Below are 24794 nucleotides of genomic sequence, written 5' to 3'. Positions count from 1 at the left end.
CTACCAAATTCAGATATTATGCTTCTTCCCCTCCTTTACTGCGTTGAGATGGTCATAGTGATTACAATTAAGGTAATGACTCCATCAAATTCAGACTTTCCCCTTCCCTCGTGACGTTTCTCGGGGCAGGCACTAGGGGCTATTTCCCGCTAGGAGCTTGGGACATCGGGCGGGGCGGGGCAGGGCGGGGCGGGGCGGGGGAGGTGCCTTCGTGGTGCGAAGGGCGGAGTCGGGCCTGCTGGGGGCGGGGTTACATGCCGGCTGTGGCGCGAGGTAAGCGCATTGCAGCCGGCAGCCTCTGGAAACCCCGCTGCCTCTCCGGAGGTGGGGGTGAGGGGGGTGCGGTTGGCCGCCCGCTCACCTGGGCCTCGCCGGACACCGCCCCCTCCTCTGCCCCCGCCCCCGTCCCGCGCCGGTAGAGGGCTGGGCAGCTTGGCGCTGCACAGCACAGCCTGGGCCGCCTCAAGCAGCCGCGCGCCGCTACCTCCTCCGCCTCCGTCTTAGCAGCCCGGGCCGCCATGACCGCTGCCGTGTTCTTCGGCTGCACCTGCATCGCCTTCGGGCCGGCTCTCGCTCTCTATGTCTTCACCATCGCATCTGATCCGCTGCGCATCATCTTCCTCATCGCCGGGTGAGGCCGAGGCTGAGGCGGCCTAGCGGGCCCGACCCGACCCGACCCAACCCAACCCAACCCGAGCCCAGCCGGGCCTGGCCCCGTGGCGTTCTCCGTGTTTTCCGTCGCAGCGCAATGCTGCCGGGCCTCGCGAGGAGCCCGGGCTCCCTCCTCGGACTGGCCCTGCGGCCTTAGGGTGTGGGGAGGAGGCGGGTTGAAAGAACCGAGAACCATTGTGGGGCCACTCCTGAGGGGCCGCCGGGCTCTCTGCTTCCTCTGAGGCCTGCTCCTAAAAAGAGGATCTGGTCCAAAGAGAGCTGCGGGTGTCAGAGCCCATCCCCCATGTCCGGGATGCTTTCTGTAAACATCCCGTTATCCCTTCTCTTGGGATGTTCATAAATCGTGGTTCCCCAAGCGGCGGGGTTCGGATAGGGGTAGAAACTACTCTGCAGACGAGCTCTAGAAAAGATTCTGCAGGCTCCTGTAGTCTGGAATATGTTTAAAACCCCCTTTCCCATATATTTCATATATACTTCGAGACGAGGAGGGCTGGTAGAGACCATCCTTTAGCCCTGACTTGTTGGTTTACATGTCGGCTGTTACGTTTTAATTTTCAAATTAAAGTGAATTAAAATTTTAAAATAATTTTGAAGGAATAAAGTTTTACAATATTCCTTAAAGTAAGTGAAAACACTCTGAGGTGTTTTAAAATGAAGGTGTGGAAGTAAATCCTCTAGAATCTAGAGTATCATTGTACTTTAAAAAGTTCTTTTTTTTTAATTCCGAACTTCTCATGTTAGGCGGTTTTTTTTTTAAAGATGCATTTTACTGATTTGAATACTTAAACTACATTTGTAAATTTTGAAATTTTCAGAGCATTCTTCTGGTTGGTGTCTCTGCTGCTCTCCTCCCTCATTTGGTTCGTTGCAGTAACCCTTAGTAGCACCAAAGATGAATCAGTGCAAAAAGGTTTGCTTATCTTTGGAGTATTGTGTTCAGTCATAATCCAAGAGGTCTTCCGGTTTGCATATTATAGACTTTTAAAGTAAGTTAATATTTTGATTTGCTTTTTTAAAAGATAAATTTGAATAATATGGTAAATTAGATCTTCACTATATTGTTCATACCTTCTTCCTCCAAATTCTTGCTATAGAGTCAGAATTCTAAGTATCAAAATATAATATATAATGTATAAATATATAAAAATATAAAATATATTTAGTCAGTGACCCATAAATTATTTTGTTACTGAACCTACAAAGCAGAGAGACATTTCTGTGGTTTATTTATTTATTTTATTTATTTCCATTTCCAAACCCATCCTCCTATACAAAGATTCAAAAGCTTAAGCCATTTTTGTGGCTACATTTTATGAATGAAGGTACATCTATGACAGAATAGAATTTTTAAAATATAGTGCTAATATAGTTTGCATCCTAGACCCTACAGTGAATCATTTAGATGACCCTTGGGGGAAACCTTAGTGGTCTTGAAAACAAACTCAGAATTATTGGTTGAACTTAAAACTTGAATTTAGAACTAAAAGTTCTTAGAGTGATATGAGGTGAGCTTTGATGTATGTACACAACAATGAACAAGAACCTACTTTGTTCCAGGACATTTGCTAGGTACAAAGGATACAAATATAATGAAACAATCCCTGCTGTCAAGGATCAGATTGTATGAAATTGACTCTTATGAAGTAAGTTTTTATTTTAGGAACCTTTTTTTATGAATATCTTAGAGTTAACCAGATCAATTCCTAACTAGATCTTTTGAGATATAAGGTCAATAGTTGCTCCATGTTTCAGATTTTGTTTTTTCAATGAAGAACTAGGAACACTTTACTTATATGCAAAACTCTTGGAAAAAAGATTTTAAAGTTATGTATATATTTTTATCCTTAATAATATCTTAGAACAATGAACATATTCCTCAAATAGGAATTTGATTGGAATTGTTTTTGATATTTAAAAGGTCATTCTTATTTGGTTAAAAAATAGAGACTTTTTGTGGGACCATTATCATAAACTACACCACTGTAATTCACAAATTAGAAACCACGTTTAAAGTATTTGCATCTAAAAGATCCCCAAACATGAGTTTTCCAGAGTAACTGAGCAGGGTTTCTCCAGTCTTAATGATTCCCTTACCTTAAATCTGACTTGATTTTCACCAAAAATAGAATTTGTTCTTTAAGAGTTCAGTTCCATAAACATTTATTAGAGCACTGTGCTAAGTGTAAGAACATTTCTGATTGGTGTCAAATTTTAGCCAAGGTCTCAGCCCTTTCCTCCTTGAATGTTCAGGATGATTTAGGGGATGTTACATATAAAGAGGTAACTAAAATGCAAAAGAAATTGATGAAAAGTGCAAAGAAATATTTTGCCAAATATGAGAAGGGAAATTAATGATTGGAGATGTCTAGAAAGCTTGCTAAAGAAAATGGCATGTGAATTGTATTTTAAAGTAAGGTTCAGAATTCAATCAACTTTGGGGTTGACCACTCAGGTATTCCAAGTGTAGAAAACTTGTATGAGCAAATGTATTGAAGTGGGAAAGAACAGGACATGAAATGGAGATGAATAATGCAGTTTGACTAGAGTGCATAATACTTTGAAGATGAGCCATATGTAATGTCCAAAAAGGAAGTGCCAGTTGACATAGGACCTTGAATGCCAGATAGAGGAGTTTCAGTTTTACTTGATGGGAAATAGAACACTGTTGAGTTTTGAGCAGAATTGTGATGTGACTAGATTTAATACAAGGAAGATTAATCCAGCAATACAGTAAAGCAAAGAAACTACAGCTACCTATTTTTGTATGACAGACATGCTAAAAATGGGTTTTGTATATTTAAGGAAAGCTTTATTGAATTAAAAAAATGTAAAAATTATTCTTAGCTTGTAGGCTATACAGAAACAGGGAGCTGGCTAAATTTAAACTTTCAGCAGTAGTTTACTTATGTGATGGATTCTTTGGAAGGGAAATGGAGTAGAGATAGGAAAATCTTTTTAGGAGATTTTCACAGCAATTTAACCCGGTGGTAAAAAGTTTATACTAGGTGGATGTCAAGGATACTGAAGGCAAAACTGTTTTGGAAATAGAATGGCAGATAGTAACTGATTGATAGACTTTTCCCTCTTGCCCGTTTCTTTTATACAAAACTTGCTTCAGGGTTTTGAACATAGGAAATTAGATGGTGCCACTGACAGAAATAATTCAGTTAATCAGTCAAGTATTTATTAAATCTCCATTATATGCCAATCACAAATACAAACCAGAATTAAAGCATCTCCTGCACTCAGCGAGTTTACAGTCAGTTGAGAGAGACAGTATATAAATATGAATGTGTGTGTGTGCGCGTGTGTGTGTGGATGTGTTACAAAATAGTTTTGAGAAAGAATGTAGGTGATTAGAAAGGAGCAGAAGGGTTGAGGAAAGGGTTTATATAAAAGACAAAGTCTATAGTGAATCTTTAAGGAAGTCAGAGATACTAAAAGATAGAAGGGATCCATACCAGGCATTTTGGGCAGTCAGTACCTAGTTGAAATGAGATTGGAAAATGAAGTATCATGTATGGAAAACTGGATTATACCAATTTGGCTGGATTATATAATGTATGGAAGGGTGTAGAATGACTGAAAAAGTAGGAAGGGGCCAGGTTTTTAATAGTTTTAATTATCAAATGAAGAAGTTTATATTTAACCCTTGAGGTGAAGGAGGAGCCATTGAAGTAGTGTAGTTACAAGGTCAGATGAGTGCTTTAGGAAAATCACTTTGGTGAGTTGAGGGTGGATTAGTATGGCAAAAAGCTTGAGAAAGGGAAACAAAATAAAAGGGTATTGTAATATTCCAGGTAAGAGATGATAAGGACTTTGGAGACAGTGGTGGTTATGTGAATAAAATGAAAATGTATATGGTAGAAATAATTATGAAAAGATTTGGTATACTGATTGTATGTGTTGGATGATAATGAAGAGTTGAAATTGTGAAATTTAATGAATAAAAAAAGTAACATTGCTTTTGACAGTAAAAGGAATCTACAAATTGATCTTGGGAGAGAAGTCAGGATTACAAATAGAAATTGGGATCATCTGCATAGAGGTGATTATTGAAAATATGGAAGTAAATGGATTGCCATAGGAGAGTGTAGAGAAAGGAGGCCAGGGAAACCAGTGAAAAAAAGTGCTAGTGGTAGAAGATTGAGGATAGTATTTTAGAAGCCAAGAAAGAAAAGGCTTCAAAAGAACATGTTATCAAAAAGAGGAATATCCAGTTATGTAGAGGGACCAAGGAAGATGGGGACTGAGGATGGAAGTGAGAAAGACTATTTTTAGAGAGCTCCTTGAGGGCTGGGAAATGTCTTCTGCCGATTTGTATCCCACCGATTTGTATCCCTGTATCTTAGCTGAATGCTTGGTCCATTGTAGGTGCTTAAAGAATGCTTGCTAATTGATTGACCTTTGAGAGAGCAAACTCAATACAGTGTTTGGTCCTAATTGACATAAACAAAGGTTTGGGGAGATGGGGGTTGAGAAAGTAAAAGTATCATCTTCATTTTTCAAGACTTTTGGTCATAGAGTGGAGATAAAACAATAGCTGTTGAAATAGAAACTTTAAGAGAAAGTTTTTAATATTGGAGAAACTTTTTAAAGCATGTTCATTGGACTATGAAGATGTGAGAGGAAGTGTGATACAATAGCTGCTTTTTTTTTCTATTTTTAAAATTAGCAAATTTAGGATATTTGTGATGAAAATTTATTTGACTTGACCTGGATTGATAGTCCTTTGTATCTGATTAGTAATCTTTAAATATGTCAATAGAGACCCCCCAAAATGAATAATGGATTTCTAATCCTTTGCAGTAGAAATGTTCATAATATGAGTCATTTTTGTCATTTTTGTTTTAAGACTACTGTAGCTTACAACAATTTTAATTCTGCTGTTTATACTATATAAAAAATAAGGACTTTAGTTTTAATTTCTTTTTTCTTTACACAGTAAATATTTATTCCTTCAATAAGACAAATTACTCAAGAATTTCAAGGGAATTAATGGGAAAAATGCAAATAAAGGTGGCTTAGCTGTATCAGATCTAAAACTATATTTAAGGCAGCGGTCATCAAAACCATTTGGTACTGGCTAAGAAATAAAGTAGTTGATCAGTGGAATGGGTTAGATTTACAAGACATAATAGTTAATGACTATAGTAATCTAGTGTTTAATAAACCAAAAGACCCCCAACTTCTGGGATAAGAACTCACTATTTGACAAAAATTGCTAGGAAAATTGGAAAATAGTATGACAAACTAGGCATTGACCAATACCCACCAAAATAAGATCAAAATGGATTTGTTATTTAGACATAAAGAGTGATACAGTAAGCAAATTAGAAGAACAAAGGATAGTCTGCCTCTCAAATCTGTGGAGAAGAAAGGAATTTATGGCCAAAGAAGAATTAGAGTACATTTATGAAATACGAAATGAATAATTTTGATTATATTAAGTTAAAGTTTTTGTACAAACAAAGTCAATACAGATAAGATTAGAAGGGAAGCAGAAAACAGGAAAAAAATTTACATTCAAGGGTTTTGATAAAGTCTTCATTTCTAAAATATATAGAGAATTGACTCAAATTTGTAAGAATATAAACCATTTTCCGATTGATAAGTGATCAAAGGATATGAAGAGACAATTTTAGATTAAAAAATTGAGACCATTTCCAGTTATATGAAAAAATAATTCTAAATCTATTGATCAGAGAAATGCAAATTAAGACAGCTCTTGAGGTACCACTGTGCACTTCTCAGATTGGCTAAATGGTAGGAAAAGGTAATGATGAATGTTGGAGGGAATGGGAAAATTGGGACACTAATACATTGTTGGTGGAACTGTGAACAGATTCAATCATTCTGGAGACCAATTTGGAACTATGCTCAAAAAGTTATCAAACTGTGCAAACCCTTTGACTCAGCAGTGTTACTACTGGGCCACTATCCCAAAGAGAGCTTAAAGAAGGGAAAGGGACTTACCTGTGCAAATAGGTTTTTGTGGCAGCCATTTTTGTAATGGCAAGGAACTAGAAACTGAGTGGATGCCCTTCAGTTAGAGAATGGCTGAATAAGTTATATAAATATTATGGAATAGTATTGTTCTGTAAGAAATGATCAGCAGGATGATTTCAGAGAAGCCTGAAAAGAGTCACATGAACTGATGCTAAGTGAAGTGAGCATAACCAAGAGAGTGTTGTACACAGCGACAAGAATTTTCAATGATCAATTCTGATAGACATGGTTTTTTCAACACTGAAGTGATTCAGGCCAATTCCAGTAGACTTATGATGAAGATAGCCATCTGCATCCAGAAAAAGGATTATGGAGACTGAATGTAGATCACAACATAGTATTTTCACTTTTTTTTAAATTGTTGTTTACTTTTTATTTTCCTTTTTCATTTTTTTGATCTTTTGTGTGTGTGTGTGCAGCATGATAATTGTGGAAATTTTTATAGAAGAATTACACGTTTGACATACCTTGCATTACTTGCTGTCTATAGAGGAGGAGTGAGGGGAAATGGAATGAGAAAAAATATGGAACACAAGGTTTTACAAGGATGAATATTGAAAACTAGCTTTACATATATTTAGAAAATAAAAAGCTATTATTTTTAAAAATGACATTATATGACAATCTACCTTTTGGATTGACAGAAACAGTAAATCTCAGCAGTGTTAATTGTCATAAATGTTAAGTATAGTATGAAATCTTAAATTTAAAGAGCAAGGATTATAACAAAAAGTATAAAATCAAAAAAGGAATATGACTGATTTTTTGATACTTTAAAATCAAGTTCCTACAGTGTTTTGTTTATTTATCTTGTTGCCCTAGAAATAATAAAATTCAGTGTCCTTGGAACTGTAAGGACAGAAAACTTTCTATATATATAAAATTTTCAATATCCTTTTATTTGTATCATCCGAAGCATAGAAATGAATCTTCCTATGTCCTTTTTCACTTTTTTATTTATCCATTAGGCACTATTAACATGATAAGAACATCTGTGAGCAATTCACAAGACCTAAATTAAAAAACAACATACTTTTTGACTTGATAGATTTAAGAATTTTTTCTCTAGAAGAAAACTTTTAAGTGTGCATTTTCTGGCTATAATAGTTATTCATATGATACGATTTTTTTTTTTGCTCATACACTTTGCTATATCAGATAGATTCATTAAGAATTTAGATAATAAAAGAGACAGTACTAATTACATATATGCAAAAATGTACTGGAGAGTTTATTGATCACATAGCATTTAGCATTTAATAAATATTTTGTATTAGTTGAGGAGCCTTTAATGGTCTTGTTATGATGACTAAATAAATATGCTTAGATAGGAATATTGCAGTGTAAGTTATCTATGGTCACAGAGAAGTCCTTTGGGAAAATTTTAGTTGTTTCTTGCATTCCTTCTAGCAAGTTAATTATAATAGGAAATCACTCTTTTCCTTTTTTAAATTACATTATAGTTGAACTAATAATAATAGCTAACATTTATATAGCACTTACAATGTGCACTATACTATGCTTTTGTTCCCCCAATAGTATTTTATTTCTCCAAATACATATAAAAATAGTTTTCAAGATTCATTTTGATTATATTTTTGTGTTCCAAATTTTTTCCCTCTCACTTCCTTGCTCCCCAAGACAGCAAGCAATTTTATATAGATTAAATATGTATGATCCTTTTAAACATATTTTTCTATTTATCATTTTATAGAAGAAAAATTAGGCCAAAAGGGGGAAAAACCGCAAGAAAGAAAAATGTGCTTTTGCAAATATTAGCTCATGTTTAACTTCAGATAAAGTTCACTCTGGCAAACAGATGCTATTATTCCCATTTTACAGATAAGGAAAAGATAAAAGGGTTAAATGACTTGTATAGTCATATAGTTAGTAAGCATCTGAGATCAGATTTAAACTTAGGTCTTCCTGATTCTGGCGCCAGCTCCCTACTCTACCACCTAGCTGTAGAATTGAATCTTTTCTTTCTTTTTTCCGTCCCATTCTGAATGAAAATCTTGGGAACTTGGGAATTCCTGATATTCATCAAAAGGAAGCTACAGCTATGGTACAGACCTAACTAATCCTGAAAATTAATTATTACCCTTTTCTATTTGTCCTTATAATTTAAATTTTAGTTAGAAGAATAAAACACAAATAACTGAAATGTTAATACCATATAATAAGTATATAGAGAAATGAAAAATACTATGAAATCCTGGTTTAAAAAAAAGTCATAAAAAGAGACGGCATTTAAACTGGATTAACATTCTATATGTAGTAATTTAGTACATCTAAGGAAGGAATTTCTTTTGCAACAAGTAATCTCAAATTTTAGGATTTAACATGGATTTATATTCAGCTTCAAAAAATTCATTTTTTCATCCCCACAATTTTGTCACCAATTCGGGATTCAACCTTTTCATTCTTTAGTAGGTAACCTTCATGAATTAATGTGGCCAAAAATGTTTAAAATCTAGTGTTCAGTCTTCTTTTTCTTATTGAGCCTATTAATGACAGAATTTAGCATCAGTTTATCATCACCTTCTGAGTGAAGCCTTTATATTTGGTATGACCATCCAGAGTTTGCCCTCTTCTGGCACAGCCTTTGAGAGTTCTTTGAAAAGGCTATAAATTGCACAGTAGGTACTAATCTACATTAGCAGAAAGATTTTACTTACTGGGAATCCCATATATCAATGAATTCACAAGGATAAAGTTTTTTAAAAATAGTGACTACAATGGAAACTTATTTGTTTCAAAATCTGCTGAAATTAAGGTCATTGTTATGAGTACTCATTTAATTAAACTTAATGAATGAATGTTTTGTGAGCAGATCATTACAGCAAGTCAACCCATACCTGAACAAAATCCCTTCCATAGCATAGTGTAATAAATGCCCTTTTAGACTGCTTGAAGACTTCCAGTGAGGGTGATCCTATTATATATACCTACTGAGATAATGCCTTTTACTTTTAATATCTTTGATTATTAAGTGATTTTTCCTTATTTTAGTTCTAAATTTGCCTCTTTGTAATTTCTGCCCATGGTTTTTGGTACTGCTCTTAGAGCCAAATAGAAAGTATTATCCTCCTTCCATGTAAAAACCCTTTAAATAATGTAAAATGCTATCATGTTTCCATCCCTTACAAATCTTCTTCCTTCAGTCTATCTTCATATGGTATGAAATCAAAACCTCACTGCTTTGATTATCCTACTTTATTTCTTTAACTCTTCAAGTTGTCATTGTCCTTTCTAAAATGTGATTGCCAGAGTAGAACATGAGATTCTAGCTGTAATGTGACCAGAGCAGGCCTTTCTTAATGTACTCTCGACTTTTATTAACTTTTTTGGCTATTGGATCACACTGAATTCATTGAGCCTCCAGAGTCCACTAAATGCAGACCTTTTTCAAATGAACCAATATAGTCATGCATGTACTTATAAAAAATTTTTTTTCATTCAGATGTCTGACAAGCATTAAGTATCATGCACTAAAGCTAGTGCTTCAAGCGCTGAAGATTAAAAGACAAAAGTGACGGTCCCAGCCCTTAAGGAAACTTATATTCTGTTGAGTTGAAGTTCAAAAAATCTTTTTGTGCTGAATAGAAAAGAAGCATAAGAATTTCTGCACTGTCTTACAAAACAGTTGAGGAAATAAGACATACTTTTGCATAATGATACTAGATAATATTCAGAAAAGGAAAACACCAGTATTTACTATAGGAGACTGAAAAAACTTGCTCGAAGAGGCAGAATTCAATATGATGGGTCTTAAAGGATATAGAATTAGAATGGGCAAAATGTAAAGGGGAGAACATTCCAGCAACAGACTATAGCTCCTAAAGTCACAAGGATGGAAAAAAGTATTGTATGTGTGGGAGACAATGGGATATAAATAGCCTGAGAATTGGGCTTGAATTCAAGGTTAGACTGAAATCCGTTTTCTGAATTAATCCTTGATTAATAGCTTTTCTTGTACTTTAACACAGTGTAAGTAAATCATAAAAGAACTGATAATTCTAGCCAATTGAGTTATAATTAATTGATGTGTTTACCATATATTCACTTAAATATTGTAATTCATGACTCAGCACATAGATTTATAAATCTAAATTTGAAATATGTTTCAGATTTTTCTGTTAGGTTTTCATTTTTAAAAAATTATACATGTATATATTTCAGAAAAGCAAATAAGGGTTTGATGACTATAAGCCAAGAGGAGACATCACCCATTTCTATAAGACAGCTGGCCTATGGTAAGTTAGAATTCAATCAGATATTTATGTGTATAATTTTATTTTCCAAAAATCTTATTGATATCTTTTGGCTTTATATAATTTATATTTTTCAACTTTCTCCCTTCATTCTCCCTTTCCTATATAGCAATCCCTTATAACAAAGAATTAAAAAGGAGGGAAAAAAATCAAATAATTCAAGATGCCTTGAATTATTCTGAGAAGAGAGTGTATTATAACAGTTATGATGATTGTTAATATTTGTATAGTGTTTCAAGATGTATAAAACATTTTCCTAAAAACTAGATAATGCAATTCTTCAGTTTATAGATAAAGAAGCTCAATTTCAGAGAGGTTAAGTGACTTGCCCAAGATCATACAAACAGTGGCAAAGCTAGGTCTGAAACTCAAATTTTCAAATTCAGAGTACATTCACTTTAATCAAACCTCACTTTATTTTTCCCATTAAAATTTTTTAGTTCTTAAGTCTAATGTGTTACTCATTAGGTTTATTCTCCCAAATATTTTTATTATTCTATATCCAAAATATCTTTTATGTATTTTTCACCACCCCTTAACTACTGTTTTAGATCCTTATCAATATTTACCTGAATTATGATAGAGAAGTAAGTTGGAAAAAAGAAGGCAATAGGAGAACTTCATATTTGGGCTTCTCTAAAGCCATTGCAAAACCAAAAACTTGAGTAAGAAATCAAAATAAAATTGCCCAGGGATATTAGAACCCAAGGGCAACTTTAAAAGAGAAACTACCAAAAAAAAAAAAAAAAGCGTTAATACATCCATAAATGTGATTTCCAAACACTAGTATTATCCAGTCAAAAAGTATACTTCAAGCAACCAAGAAACAACAAATCGTATAGTAAGAAATCCTAGTCGGAATTATATAGGATTACTGAACAAATATAAGAAAAGATTACAAGATTAATATCTCAAGGCAAAGGAAATTATTGTGCCAAGTTGAACTTAATACTAATCAGAAGAAAATTAAAATTAACATAATTGAAAGATGTTTGAATCTTTTGAACAAAAATGTAGGTGAGAATCTGAGGTAAATTAAGTTTTGAGTAGTATAAAAGGTCTAAACAATGATCAAATAGATCCTTAAAGAGAGAAACATCTTTTGTTCCTTCAGAAGTTCATGATCTCCAAAGGTCAGTAAGAATACAGACATTCCTAGGGATTGTTTCTTTTTTTTCAATATCCTTGGGATTGAAAGAGATATTTACTGTTTTTAACAATGGAGCACCACAGGAAAGAATATATATGTCAAATGAATAAGCATATATTAATCACTTTCTATGTGCCAAGCTATGCTGGGGATACAAAGAAATGGAGGGAATCAATCCTTGCACTCAGGTCTTAATATAATGAGGAGGACAACTTGTAGATAACTATATACTCACAAGATCTAGAAAGGATAGTTGGAGATAATGTCATAAAGAAGGCCTTAGAATTAAGGAGATTTGGAAAAAGCTTTTTGCATTTGCTATTTTAGCTGGGTACTAAAGGACTTAATTGAAACTAGGAGAACGGGGATAGGAAGAAGGGTATTGGAGCCATTGAGACAGTCAATGAAATTGCATACTTGAGAAATTAAGAAATTATGGAATAACAAAAAAGTCAATATTACTAGATCACAGAATAGAGGAATCAAATTGAGGGAAGTAAAATAGAAGATTAGAAAGCAAGAAAGCACTAGATTAAAAAGGTTTTAAAAGCCAAACAGGATTTGATATTTATCCCTGGAGTTAATAAGGAGCTGCTAGAGTTTATTGGGTAGGATTAGGGAGGGGACATGGTCAGGTCTGTACTTGAGGAAGATGTATATTAAATATGCTTTTCCCCTTTGACATATTGTTCCTTTATAATTCTGTTGAAAATTTTGATCTGGTTTCACATCGGTGTGGGTTTCTGAGATTCATGCTGAAGAAAATCCAATTGAATCACTTTGAAGAAATAACTAAGTTATAATATTACTTTGGGAGCCATTCCTTAAAGTATCTAGACATATATGTCATTTAGGGTTGGAACCCTAAACTATCAAAGTATATAGAAACCTAATTTTTTAAAAATTAAAACCAACCTTTTTTTTTTCTCCTTTTCTGTTCCATTTTTATTATCTTTTCCCTTTATGACATCTCTTTAAATTTTTTTTTAGTCAATTTTATTCTTTCTTTTCTCTCCATTTTATCATTTAGTTCAAGCATGTGCCTCTCAAAAAATCTATCTTCTTATCCTCTCCTTTTTTACCCTTTTCCCTCATAACTAAGCTTTGCTCCCCAGTCTATGTTGTATCTAGTGAAATTTAGATATGGATAATATCACATCAGAGAATAGAAGGTTATAGATTTGGACCTAAACAGGATCACCAGGGCTTCTTAAACCCACTTGTAACTGTTTTCATCTGAGAAATTTTTCCCTGACACCTATTTATATAGATATGTAATAAATTTGTGACACCCCTTCCTCCACATTCAGCTATGAAATCTCATATGGGGTTGTGAACCACAGTTTAAGAAGCTGGGACCTAGACCAGTGGCATCAAACTCTTATTAGAAACAGGGTCACTAAACCGTACCCAAGAATCCCTGTGGGTTTTATTTTGACTCAAACTACGTATTGTATTTTCATTTATTTTGGTGTTTCCCAGTTTCATTTTAATCTAGTTTGGCCTGTACTCAATTGTTCCTCATTCTCAAAGAGGTCCAAAATGATATCACTGTGTTAGAGTTGAGTTACAGTGTGTCTGACTGTGACTGATCAGACCAGTGTGGGCTTAGAATAATGTCTGCCACAGGCTGAGTACAAGTTGTTGATGTGAACATTTGGGCTAGACTAAAATGTGTGCATTTTGCGGCATTCAGAAGTATTTTAGATTATGTGTGGCCCTCAGTATAGTGTATATATAACATGTTGGATTTAGCCCGACCTCCTCATTTTTACATGAGAAAACCGCTCAGAGAGTAAGTGACTTTCCCAAAATCTCATCCTAGAATTTGAACTCAAGTCTTCCACATTCCAAACACAGTAATCTTTCTTCTATACCATGATACCTTTGGTCACCAATTAACATCATATGTTTTTTTCTTTCAGTGTCTGGCTTAGGTTTTGGAATTATGAGTGGAGTATTTTCCCTTGTTAATATCCTGTCTGATTCCTTGGGACCAGGAATAGTAGGCATACATGGAGATCCTCCACAGTTCTTCCTTGCATCAGGTATGTAGTTGGTAAAGGTATTGATAATGAAGACTTTGTGTCTATCTTACAAACATAATTCATAGATTTTAGCTATTTAAATCCTACATATTTTCTTTAAAACATTTTAGTCTCACAAAAAAAGCCAGTTTAGTGACTTTCTTAGAGTGAGCTGGTGCTTATTCTGGGATGAGAACCAAAGACATTTTTCCCTCACTAGCTTGATAGCTAAAGTGGTTAACAGGAGAAAATGCCAAAATGTTTTCAAAATAGCTCACATAGACTTAGTCTGATGTAGGTAGGAAAGGTAGCTGTGGAATAATAACAAGCAAGAGCTTATAGTTGGAGAGAAACAAGTGTTTAGAACCAGCAAAGGTGCTTATTAGGTTTCTGTTCTTCGTTAAATAATTTTAAACTCTGAACTTTAGTTGCCTATAAAATGGTGATGATAATAATGTATTCTTTGTCTCCCACAAAGGATATACTGAGCAAGACTTGCATAAAATTTTAAAGAACTATATAGATAAGAGTTGTTTCTTTTATGCCAAATTAGGAACTTTGCTGTGTTTTTAATTTTGAGAGTAAATATTAATGGGCAGCACACTTCCTAAGTTTTCTTTAGTTTTTATTGATCTTCAGAATATTTCTTGAGCTATAGTTAGTTTGTTGTTTTTGATTTCTTTCTGACAACTATAATGGTGAGTACTGGTCAGACTTCTTTCCCAGTCTTATAATATTGGGAGACAAAAGATTTACAGACATAAAACAGTGCAAAATAGTAGAAGACATGGTTAGATTCTAGCTCTGTTATTTACTACCTATGTTTGACCTTGGACAAATTGTTTCCTCTTTCTGAGCCTCATTTTCCTCATCTACAAAGGGAAAGGGATTGGTCTTGTGATGAATCTTCCTGTTCTTTGTCCTGTGTTTCTGTGTGTTGAAATGAAGTAGAGAAGGATTGTAGAATAAGTTATACTTTATTTTTCTTCATCTGTTTTTATTAATGTAGTTCATGTCATCATCATTATGAATAAAACAACCTCCCTCCCCCAGCACCCTCCCATATCTTACCCAACAATCCATTCCTTGTAAAAAGATTTAAGAGGAAAGCTTAAAAAAAAAAAGGCAGATCAGCAAGACTAACCAGGACTTTGACTGTATCTGATGATAGATTCAGTATTCTGTACCCCTAGTACTCATCTCTACAAAGAAGAAATAGAGATGCATCTTTCAACTCTTTTAGATCTATGTTTGGCAATTACATTTTCAATGTCACATGTTTTTCTAAATCATTCAGAATCATTTATCATTGTATAATAATAGTTGATTACATTCATTGATCACATTGAAGCTGTTCCTCAATTTACTGGTCACCAATTTTGTTTACATTTCTTTGCTATCAGAAAAAGTACTTTTGTGAATATTATATAGAATATGGAACCTGTTTTAAAAAATTTCTTCTGTATTTATTTTTCTTGAATTATGTGCCTAATAGTATGATCTCTGTGTTAAAGCATGTGAACATTTTAGCCACTTTCAAAATTTCTTTCCAGAATGGTTGGAGCAGTTCCCAGCCTCAGTCGTAGTAGTAGTAGTATACTTAATTTTTACAGCCTCTTCAACTATCTTGTCTCATCTTTAACAAATGATTGAATGAAAAGTAAAATCTCAGTTTTGTTTTCTTTTGCATTTTTCTTCTTACATTATCTGGAGCATTATTTCATATGATTGTTAATATTTGGCAAATATCTTAGGAATGGTTTATTCATGGCCTTTGATCATTTATCTATTAGAGAATGATTTGTGGCCTTGTATCTTTGATTAGACCCTTAGCAAAGATAAAAATTGCAGGGGTTTTTTTCCCCTGATTGAAACTTTCCCTTTTGATATCATCTATTGATTTTGTTTGTGTCAGCCTTTTAATTTTATCCAATCAAATTATATTTATCCTTTTTATTATGTTATTCCCTTCTTTAGTTAAGAATTTTTTCCTTAGCTATATCTATAAAAGGTAGCTGATCTGATCTTTTTTAATGATATATCTCTTAAGTATTCAGGGCACATATATAATTTTAGCTTATTGTGATTTGTAAGCTTGGTTCTAAAAAAGAGTTGAAAAATGCATCTCTATTTCTTCTTTGCAGAGAAGAACATGGGGTACGGAATATTGCATCTATCATCAGATATTATAGCTGTTGCTCTAAACCTTGCTAAACTTCTTTTTAGTTCTTGGCCATTAACAAATTTTTCCTCACTTTCTTCTTAAGCTCAAATAACTTGTTGCCCTTTTATTGACCAAATTATTCTCAAAATAAAATTTTGTCATCCCTTAGAGAGAATAGGTAGTTTTATAAACATCAGATTTTTTTGTTTGGAGATTCCCTTTATCCATAAAAGCCATTTCAGTTTTAAATTACCTTATTCTATCACATTGTATTTTTGTCTGAATTTTGTTTACTATTCTGATACTGAATCTGTAATATAAAAACATATGATGGACTATAAATTTTATTCCCAATAAACTTAAGTTAATACAGCAATGTAAGCTATTAAGACAAAAAAAAACCAACAAATTTTTCCTCAAATAATTTGTTCTTAAGTTTATTAAACACTGATTATTAAATTCATTTGTTTCATTCATATGGTCTGTTCATCTTTATTATTCATCTTTTCATTCCTGATATAAACCAAACTAAATCTCAGGGACAGGGGTTTTTGTGTATATTCCTGCAATCAATTTGTTAGAATTTTATTCTTTTGTATCTATAGCATTACTAACACTGGACTATAGTTCTCTTTCTTTTCTTGGTTTAGGTGTTAGAACTGGAATTCTCATTTAAAAAGTTTGATAAAATATTTTGTTTTATCAATTTTTCAGAATAATTTGTATAGCATAAGTATTCATTGCTTTTTACATATTAGAGTTCACTTCGTATCCATCAGGACCAGATTTTTATCCCTTTTGGCAGTTCATTTGTTGTGATTTCGACTTATTCTTCTTTTATTTTGGCAATTTGCTTTTCCTTCCTTGCTTTTTGAGCAGATTAGTTAAATAGTTATTGCTTTTCCAAGAACCAGGTTCTGTAAGGTTCCCACCCCCCCATTTACATATTTCTTCTCTGACTTACAAGATTTCCTCTTTTGTGTTTATTTTTACATTATTTGTTAATATTCTATTTTTAAAAGTGTATATTTAATTAATGAATCCTTTCTTCCTGTTATGATAATGTGTATTTTCAAAAATATGATATTTTCTCCTGGCTACATATTATGTTTATAGTTCTTTTTGGTCACTTGTTTTTTAATAGCCAGGTAGATTAAAAGAAAAAATTGTTTTTCTTCTTGCAGTTGCCTGCCAGTTTCCTAGAACTCATAGCATAGTCCATTAAAGGTGTTTTGTTTTGTTTTTTCTTGGAATTATGAGTAACTATTTTCAAAAACTTTGACTCAGCCAATTAACACACTTTTCATTCCTATTTAAACTTCCTGTGGCATCTTTTCTCATATTGAGTACTCAGATAAGAACGTTCCTCTTATTACCCTGAAAAAAAATCCGACAATTCAGGGAAAGCTTTCTCTTGCCCAGCTTCTGCTCTCATATCACTCAAGTGCCTTCCCCCACTTTTTTCTCTTTTACTGATGTCTCACAGGAAGAAGGTGACCTTTCTTCATACCAAGGCCTACTTACTCCTCCACATGCCAAATGTCACAAACCAAATGTGTAGAAGTAGAAAGTGCTATTAAAATATTAAGCAGAATCTCTTGATAAGCTTCTTTCCTCCAGAGAACATGAAATTGTGAACTAGTTTAGTCCCTATCTTTTAGTTTTTAATGTATTTAACTTTTGATATAGCTGTGTTTGCTGTTGCAAATATATAGATAACCATTTAGTAATTTTTATTAAGAGAAAATTTTATTGTAGAAATTAGTTGAGCTAATATAACCTATACTGTTATGCTTTATTTTTGTGATAGTTCTGGTGGTACTATACAAGAAATTATCTTGTTAGCAATCCACAATTAAATTTGTTAACAAAATTAGGGACTTTAAAAAATTATAATTTGATGTTGATACTTTTTGTTTCTTTTTTTAATCATGGTTCACATATAGTACTAATTAGTACATATTACTTGTATTTTATTTACATGTAATAATAAATAATTAGAGTCTGGCTTATTGTCCCAATTTATAAACTAATTCAATATCCTCTTTTGATGGTTTCTTCAAATTTGTTGCCTTGGTAGTAATAATCAATGATTATGCTTTCTAATCATTTAAAAATTATTTTAATTTTTGCTGCCAAATGATGCTTTGTTAATGAGATGTTAATTTTTTCTAATGCCAGGTTTTTTCACTAGATGGTGCTGACTTATTTCAGAAAGTCAAGCAGTTTTGTTTTTTTTTTTTTTTTATCATTTTAAATCTTGCTTTTGAAAGATAGTACAAATATTTTTAAAGTATACATCTCATGATGATTTTAGAACTTATTTTAATCATCCTAATATTTAAGGCCAACTCTGAGTTATAGCAAATTCCTAAATTCATTTTCTTCTTCTGTTATTAAAAATATATATACAAAGAATGAAAGTACCACAACAGTTTCTTGATAGTTTGCAGGATTTAGGGTGGACATCCCAGCTAAATGATGTTTTATCATCTGGAAGTAGAGGATGTTAAATTTTGAAAAATAACTAACTTTTAACACATCTACTGACTCAAATTATTTCTTCTTGAAGCCTTGGTAAAGTAATATAGTAGTTTCAGTTAGAGTTATTGGAATTGTTCTATGGACTAAACATACACTGCAATATGGTTTTTAGATTTTAAGGTCAGAAAAATGTTTCTAATAGGTTTGTTCAGAGTTATAAAGGATAGGAGTGTCACGTTTCCTCCCCATTTTATTGGTCATATGTCTGAGTCATATTCCTTGGCAAAACATTGTAGCTAGAACTTTGCAAATTAAATACAGAGCTCCTTTTAATTTATATTAATTTTTAATTGTGAGTAGTCCTAGAGTAAAACTTTAAAATTTTTATTGTATGCAGTGTAGAGGATTCATTAATTTTAAATTTCATTTAATTGTTCTTTATAAAGATACTATCAATTTTAGCCATTTTTAAGCTCTCTGTAAAATGACTGTTTAGAACAATGTTTTTATTGTTGTTTTTTGGGGGAGGGGGGTATTGTATCATGTACCCCTTTGGCAGTCTAGGGAAACCTTTGGATACCTTGACAGTATATAATGTTTTTGAATGCATAAAATCAACTAATTATTTTGAAATAAAGATGTAATTTTTCCTACCTACGCTTATGAACATCTTGGGATTATGGATTCCAGGTGAAGAACCTTTGGTCTAGGATAATAAATAAGTAAACATTTATTAAGTGTTGACAATGTGCCAGACACAATATTAATTCTAGAAGAGACAAAAGATAGCCTCTGCTCTCTAAGAGCTTACAAATTCACAAGAGAGAAAGGATGCAAATATATACAAAGCAAGCTATATACAGGATAGAGATTTTTTTCTTTTTTTTTCCCCTGAGGCAATTGGGGTTAAGTGACTTTACCAGGGTCACACAGCTAGGAAGTGTTAAGTGTCTGAGGCCAGATTTGAACTCGGGTTCTCCTGACTTCAGGGCTGGTGCTCTATCCACTGCACCACCTAGCTTCCCTTAGAAAATAATTTAAGAGATTTAATTTAAGAAATAATTTAAAATTAAGAGAGTTTAGAAGAGGCTTCCCATAAAAAAATGGGATTTTAATCAGGATTTAAAGGAAGCCAGGGATGCTATGAGGTATAGTTGAAGTTGAACATTCCACACATTGGAAGACAGCCAGAAAAAAATGCCTACAGTGTAGACATGGAATGTCTTGTTCACTGACCAAAAAAAGGTCAATTTCACTGGATTAAAGAGTATGTGGTGAATAGTAAGAAGAGTGGAAAAGCAGGAGGGGGCTGGGTTAAGAAGGCTTTCACCACAAAACAGGATTTTGTATTTGATCCTGGCAGCAATAGAGAACCACTAGAATTTATTTTGTGTGTATGTGTCTCTGTGGTGTCTGTGTATGTGTGACAGGCAGACAGACATGGTCTGACCTTCATTTTAGGAAAGTTCTTTTGATAACCTAATGGAGGGCAGATTAAGTAGATAAAGACTTAAGGCAAAAACAGACTTGTCAATAGAAGAGTTGCACTAGAGAATTGCAATAGTCCATTCATGAAATAATGAGGGCATGCACTAGAGAATACTCCTATGATATATTGTACTGTAGGTTTAAAGGTAGTTTTCATGAATAAGATTTTTGGCATTTGTTGATGACTCTCAGTTATGACAGTTTTGAACTTTGTCAAACTGGGAGGGAAAGTTAATGCAAAACATGATAGAATCAAAATTTTAAAATGATTAAAATATTGCAACAATCAATAAGGGACACCTTATATTAGTAGAAAGAGAACTTGACCAGAACTAAAATGGCATGTCTTCAAATTCTTAGTTTCTTCATATACAAAATGTGAGTTTGGACTTCTAGATTTTACACATTTCTTTATAGTTCTGTGTTTTGGGTTTTGGAAGTTTTATGCCACTCCCAAGTGAAAATGTGTTATAATATTGGCTAACATTTTGTGGTAAATTTTAATAGAATAAATATTCTAATTGTCATCAGCAAAGATATCTACATAACACATAAATATATTTTACAAAGAAATTGCTTAATTAAATCTCTTAGCCAGGTTTTGGCTCTTCTTTAGTCAAGGATGTCCAGTACTATTATAGTACTTAAATTTCCTTCATCAGTGCAAGTCTCAACCCATTTAAGTTTGCCTGTTCTTTGCAACTAATTCTGTTCCAGATCCTCCTCCTCTTAAGTTACATCCATTATGCTAAATGTTTTCCTTGCTTTATTCTGATATCACAAGCCTATTAGTGGAATTCATGGACTATTCATTAGTTATCCTTTATTCTAGCTGTGTCATTAGCCCATCATCTTTTTTGTTCCAGACATTTTTTAAGTGCCATATTTTGTTCCTGTTTACCGCCTTATTTTTTTTTTTTTTTTGTGATGGTGTTGCATTTTGCTCATACCTATTGCTCTCTCCATTGCTCTCTGGATGATACTCATTTGTAATTCTTCAGAGATCCTGATTGTGTTATTGTTTGCAACCATGCAACAACTGTAGTGGGATATTAGTCCGACTATATTTTCTGATATAAATTTTCTTTTCTTTTCTTTTTTTTTTTTGTATTTATTTACAGGGTTTAGTACAGTGTTTAGCAATAATGAGCACTATGTGTATTGCAATCTTAGAGTTGAAATGAACCTTTGAGGTCAGTTTATTCTTCTGTTCTAGCATGAAGGGTAACACAGTTTAATGGGAGGGGAAAAAAAAAACCATTAGATTTGGAGTCTGGGTTTACATATCAGCTTTTCTGCTACTTAGTACTTCTGCAACCTTGAAGTTAAAACCATAAACCTTATAAATCCTATCCAGGAATCCTGACTACAAACTTCTTGGCAGATGTTTATCTAGATTAAACTTCTGAATGTCTGCTAATGAGAAGCTTACTGTTCTGTAAAGCAGCTCATTCCATTATTGAAACATTTTTAATTGTTAGTTTTTTTTTTTAGTACTCAATCAAACTCTATTCCTCTATAACTTTTACCTTTTACCTAATTCTACCTTGTTGGGCAGTTCAAAATAAGTCATGCTCGTGACATCCAGCTATTTAAGGACAGTTATTATATCCTTGTTGAGGCTTCTCTTTTGCAAAACTATGCATTTCCATTTCCTCCAAACTTATCTCCTAAGAAATAATTTCCAAACCATCATCATAATGGTTGCCCTCCACTTCATGTTCTAATTCATTATTAGCCATTCTAATGTGTGAATCTGATAGTGAGTATAAAGCACCACGTATATTGACTAATGTGGAGTTGCTTGCCCACCAGTCATAAAACTCACTTGTGATTATAATGAAAATAATACATCTTACCCCCAAATTTTGTTCTTTAATTATTTTTTCAGGAAAAAGATTTAGAATAATTTTGGTAGACAGAACTGGTAGACAAAAAGCAAGAGTGTGAAATTTGACATTAATAAATCATACAGGGAAAATTAGGGATCAGTGAAACTTTTTTTTCTTTATTTGGAGAGGTAGTCAGGATTAAGTGATTTGCTCATGGTCATATAGTTAATCAGTATTTTAGACCAGATTAGAACTCAGGTCCTCCTATACCAGAGCAGTGCTGTATGTACTATGCTATCTAGATGCTCCAGATCAGTTCAGCCTTAAACTTCAGTTCATGTTCTCATGAACATGTTGTATTCTTTCTTCAGTGGCCCAGATTACAGTCCATTCATATCTTTTTATCCCATGTAATTCTTGTTCATGTGCTTCTAAATAAGGTTTTATATGGAAAAAAAATCTCCTCAACGTGCTGGAAGTCTTTTTTAATGTTATATGTGTAGCGATTTCATATTTTAGCTTTTAGTTCTTTCTCCTCTTTTTACATGATCTTTTTCTGATTATTTATTTTGTTTAATGTCTCTTACTTTTACACTACTTTTTACATGTAGGTTATGATTAGTAATATGTTGCAGCCTCTGTATGTCCAACATATATTATCATTTATTGCCCTTAGTCTATTCAGTTTATATTTATTTTTTTGCTGAGGCAATTGGTGTTAAGTGACTTGTCTAGGCTAGGACAGTATTAAGTGTCTGAGGCTGGATTTGAATTCAGGTCCTCTTGACTTCAGGGCTGATGTTCTAGCCACTGTGCCATTTAGCTACTCCTAGTCTACTCAGTTTAAATCCCATCTCTGCCATTTAACTAGTTTTGTAACTTGCTTTAATTTCACTGAAACTCAGATTCTTCACTTCCAAAATTAAAAAATTAGATAAGCTCTAAGGTGTTTTATGCCTATAATCTATCATCTTATGATCCTTTCCTGCTACCTCATCACTGTTGCTATACAAGTCTGGAGACCATTTTGTTTTTTGTTATGTTATCAAGAAGCCAACCTACTGGTGATAAGCTCCTCTGTTTAATTGGATTGATCCTTGTTCAGAAGACAAAAGTATGTCTTTGGGATGATCATCAAAGCCAATCCAGTTTGTCAGAATCTTCCAAAGCCTTAACTTTCCCATCATAATATCATATCCACAACATGATGAAGAATCAGAGAAATATTTTTATGAGGGAATGGACAGAAGAGAATAATAGTAAGAGGTCTGGATTTGATATCAGAGGTTTAGACTAGCTGTCTTTTAAGATTTTTTTCTTCTGTAAATCTATGATCCTACAAGTACAACCTTCGGAATCACTCATAGAGGCTTCACATTTCAGATTTAAAATGTAAATATGATCATATAACCCTGAGTTGTTAAGGACAGTTATTATATCTTTGTTGAGGCTTCTCTTTTGCAAAACTATGCATTTCCATTTCTTCCAAACTTTTCTCCTAAGAAATAATTTCCAAACCATCATCATAATGGTTGCCCTCCGCTTCATGTTCTAATTCATTATTATCCATTCTAATGTGTGAATCTGAAGCAGGAACATGATGGCTCTCTTCATCTATAGCATATCCCAGAAGTCTTGGTGAAGTGTTAAGCTGCTTGCTTTAATAGCTAAAAACTGCCCAAGACTTTTGGAATATCCTTTGTTTAAAAGACTGCCAAGTAGAAGAAAAAATAGATTTGTTTATTGTTGCTTATAGGAACAAAACTGTTGATGAAAGCTACAATAGGCAATGTTTGATTTAAAGTAAGAAATTATTTTATAACAATTAAAAACTGTATGACAGTGAACAATATCTAGCTCATCAAATAATTAACTCCCTGCCACTTACAGTGTTTAAACAGATTACCATCTTTAAACATATTTTTGACCCTGTTGGTCCTCTTCCTTAATACGCTCTTGTCTTTCTATTGATCCTAGGATCAATACATTCTAGGATTCTAGGACAAATACAAACTCCTCTTTTTGGCATTTTAATCTGAACAATCTGGCTCTAGTCTGCCTTTAAAGACTTATTTTACATTGCTTCCTTTCATTACATTACAATCCAGTCAAAATGTCCTACTTGTTGTCTCTCACACTTGATATTCCATGACCCACTTCCATACTTTTGCACAGGTGGACTTCTATGAATGAACTTCCTTCTCATTTGTGCCTTTTAGAATCCTTAGTTCTTTTCAAAGCCCAGTTTAAATACTCCTTAGGAAGTCTGATTCCTTACCCTTCTTCCCCGCCAGCTGCAAGTATCTCTTCTTTGAAATTATCTTGTATATATTTTCATCCACTCATACATATTTCCAATAAAATATAAGCTCTCTAAGGGAGGGCACTGTTCTGTTTTTATCTTTAGCTTAACCTTGAAGGAAACAAACAAACAAAAAGAGGCAGAGATGAGGAAAGAGAAAATTCTGAGCAAAGGTGGTACAAGGAACAGCAGGGAAACCATTGTGGATAGAATCACGGAGGATATGGAAGGGGACACAAGTGGAAAAACCTAGAAAGATAAAAAGGTTGCGCTTGTGCATGTCTTTAAAAGCCAAATAGAGAATTTTATATTTGATATTAGAGGGAATAGGGAACCACTAATTTACTGAATAGGTGTGTGACATGAACAAACCTGTGCTTTAGGAAAATCAA

General features: G+C 33.6%; 1 protein-coding gene across 1 annotated transcript in view; it reads left to right on the top strand.

Annotated features, from left to right (window-relative positions):
* The first annotated feature begins 8 nt into the window (after positions 1-8).
* APH1B (aph-1 homolog B, gamma-secretase subunit) overlaps positions 9-24794 on the top strand; it is a 34483-nt gene continuing 9697 nt past the window's right edge. The window contains exons 1-4 of the mRNA XM_051980904.1: positions 9-631; positions 1488-1658; positions 10864-10937; positions 14031-14153. Of these exons, the coding sequence (XP_051836864.1) occupies positions 519-631; positions 1488-1658; positions 10864-10937; positions 14031-14153 (481 nt within the window). The 5' untranslated portion in view covers positions 9-518. The remainder of the gene's footprint in view (positions 632-1487; positions 1659-10863; positions 10938-14030; positions 14154-24794) is intronic.

Source organism: Antechinus flavipes, chromosome 2 (assembly GCF_016432865.1).
Source record: "Antechinus flavipes isolate AdamAnt ecotype Samford, QLD, Australia chromosome 2, AdamAnt_v2, whole genome shotgun sequence".
Taxonomy (NCBI): domain Eukaryota; kingdom Metazoa; phylum Chordata; class Mammalia; order Dasyuromorphia; family Dasyuridae; genus Antechinus; species Antechinus flavipes.
This window is presented reverse-complemented; position numbering and strand designations above follow the sequence as displayed.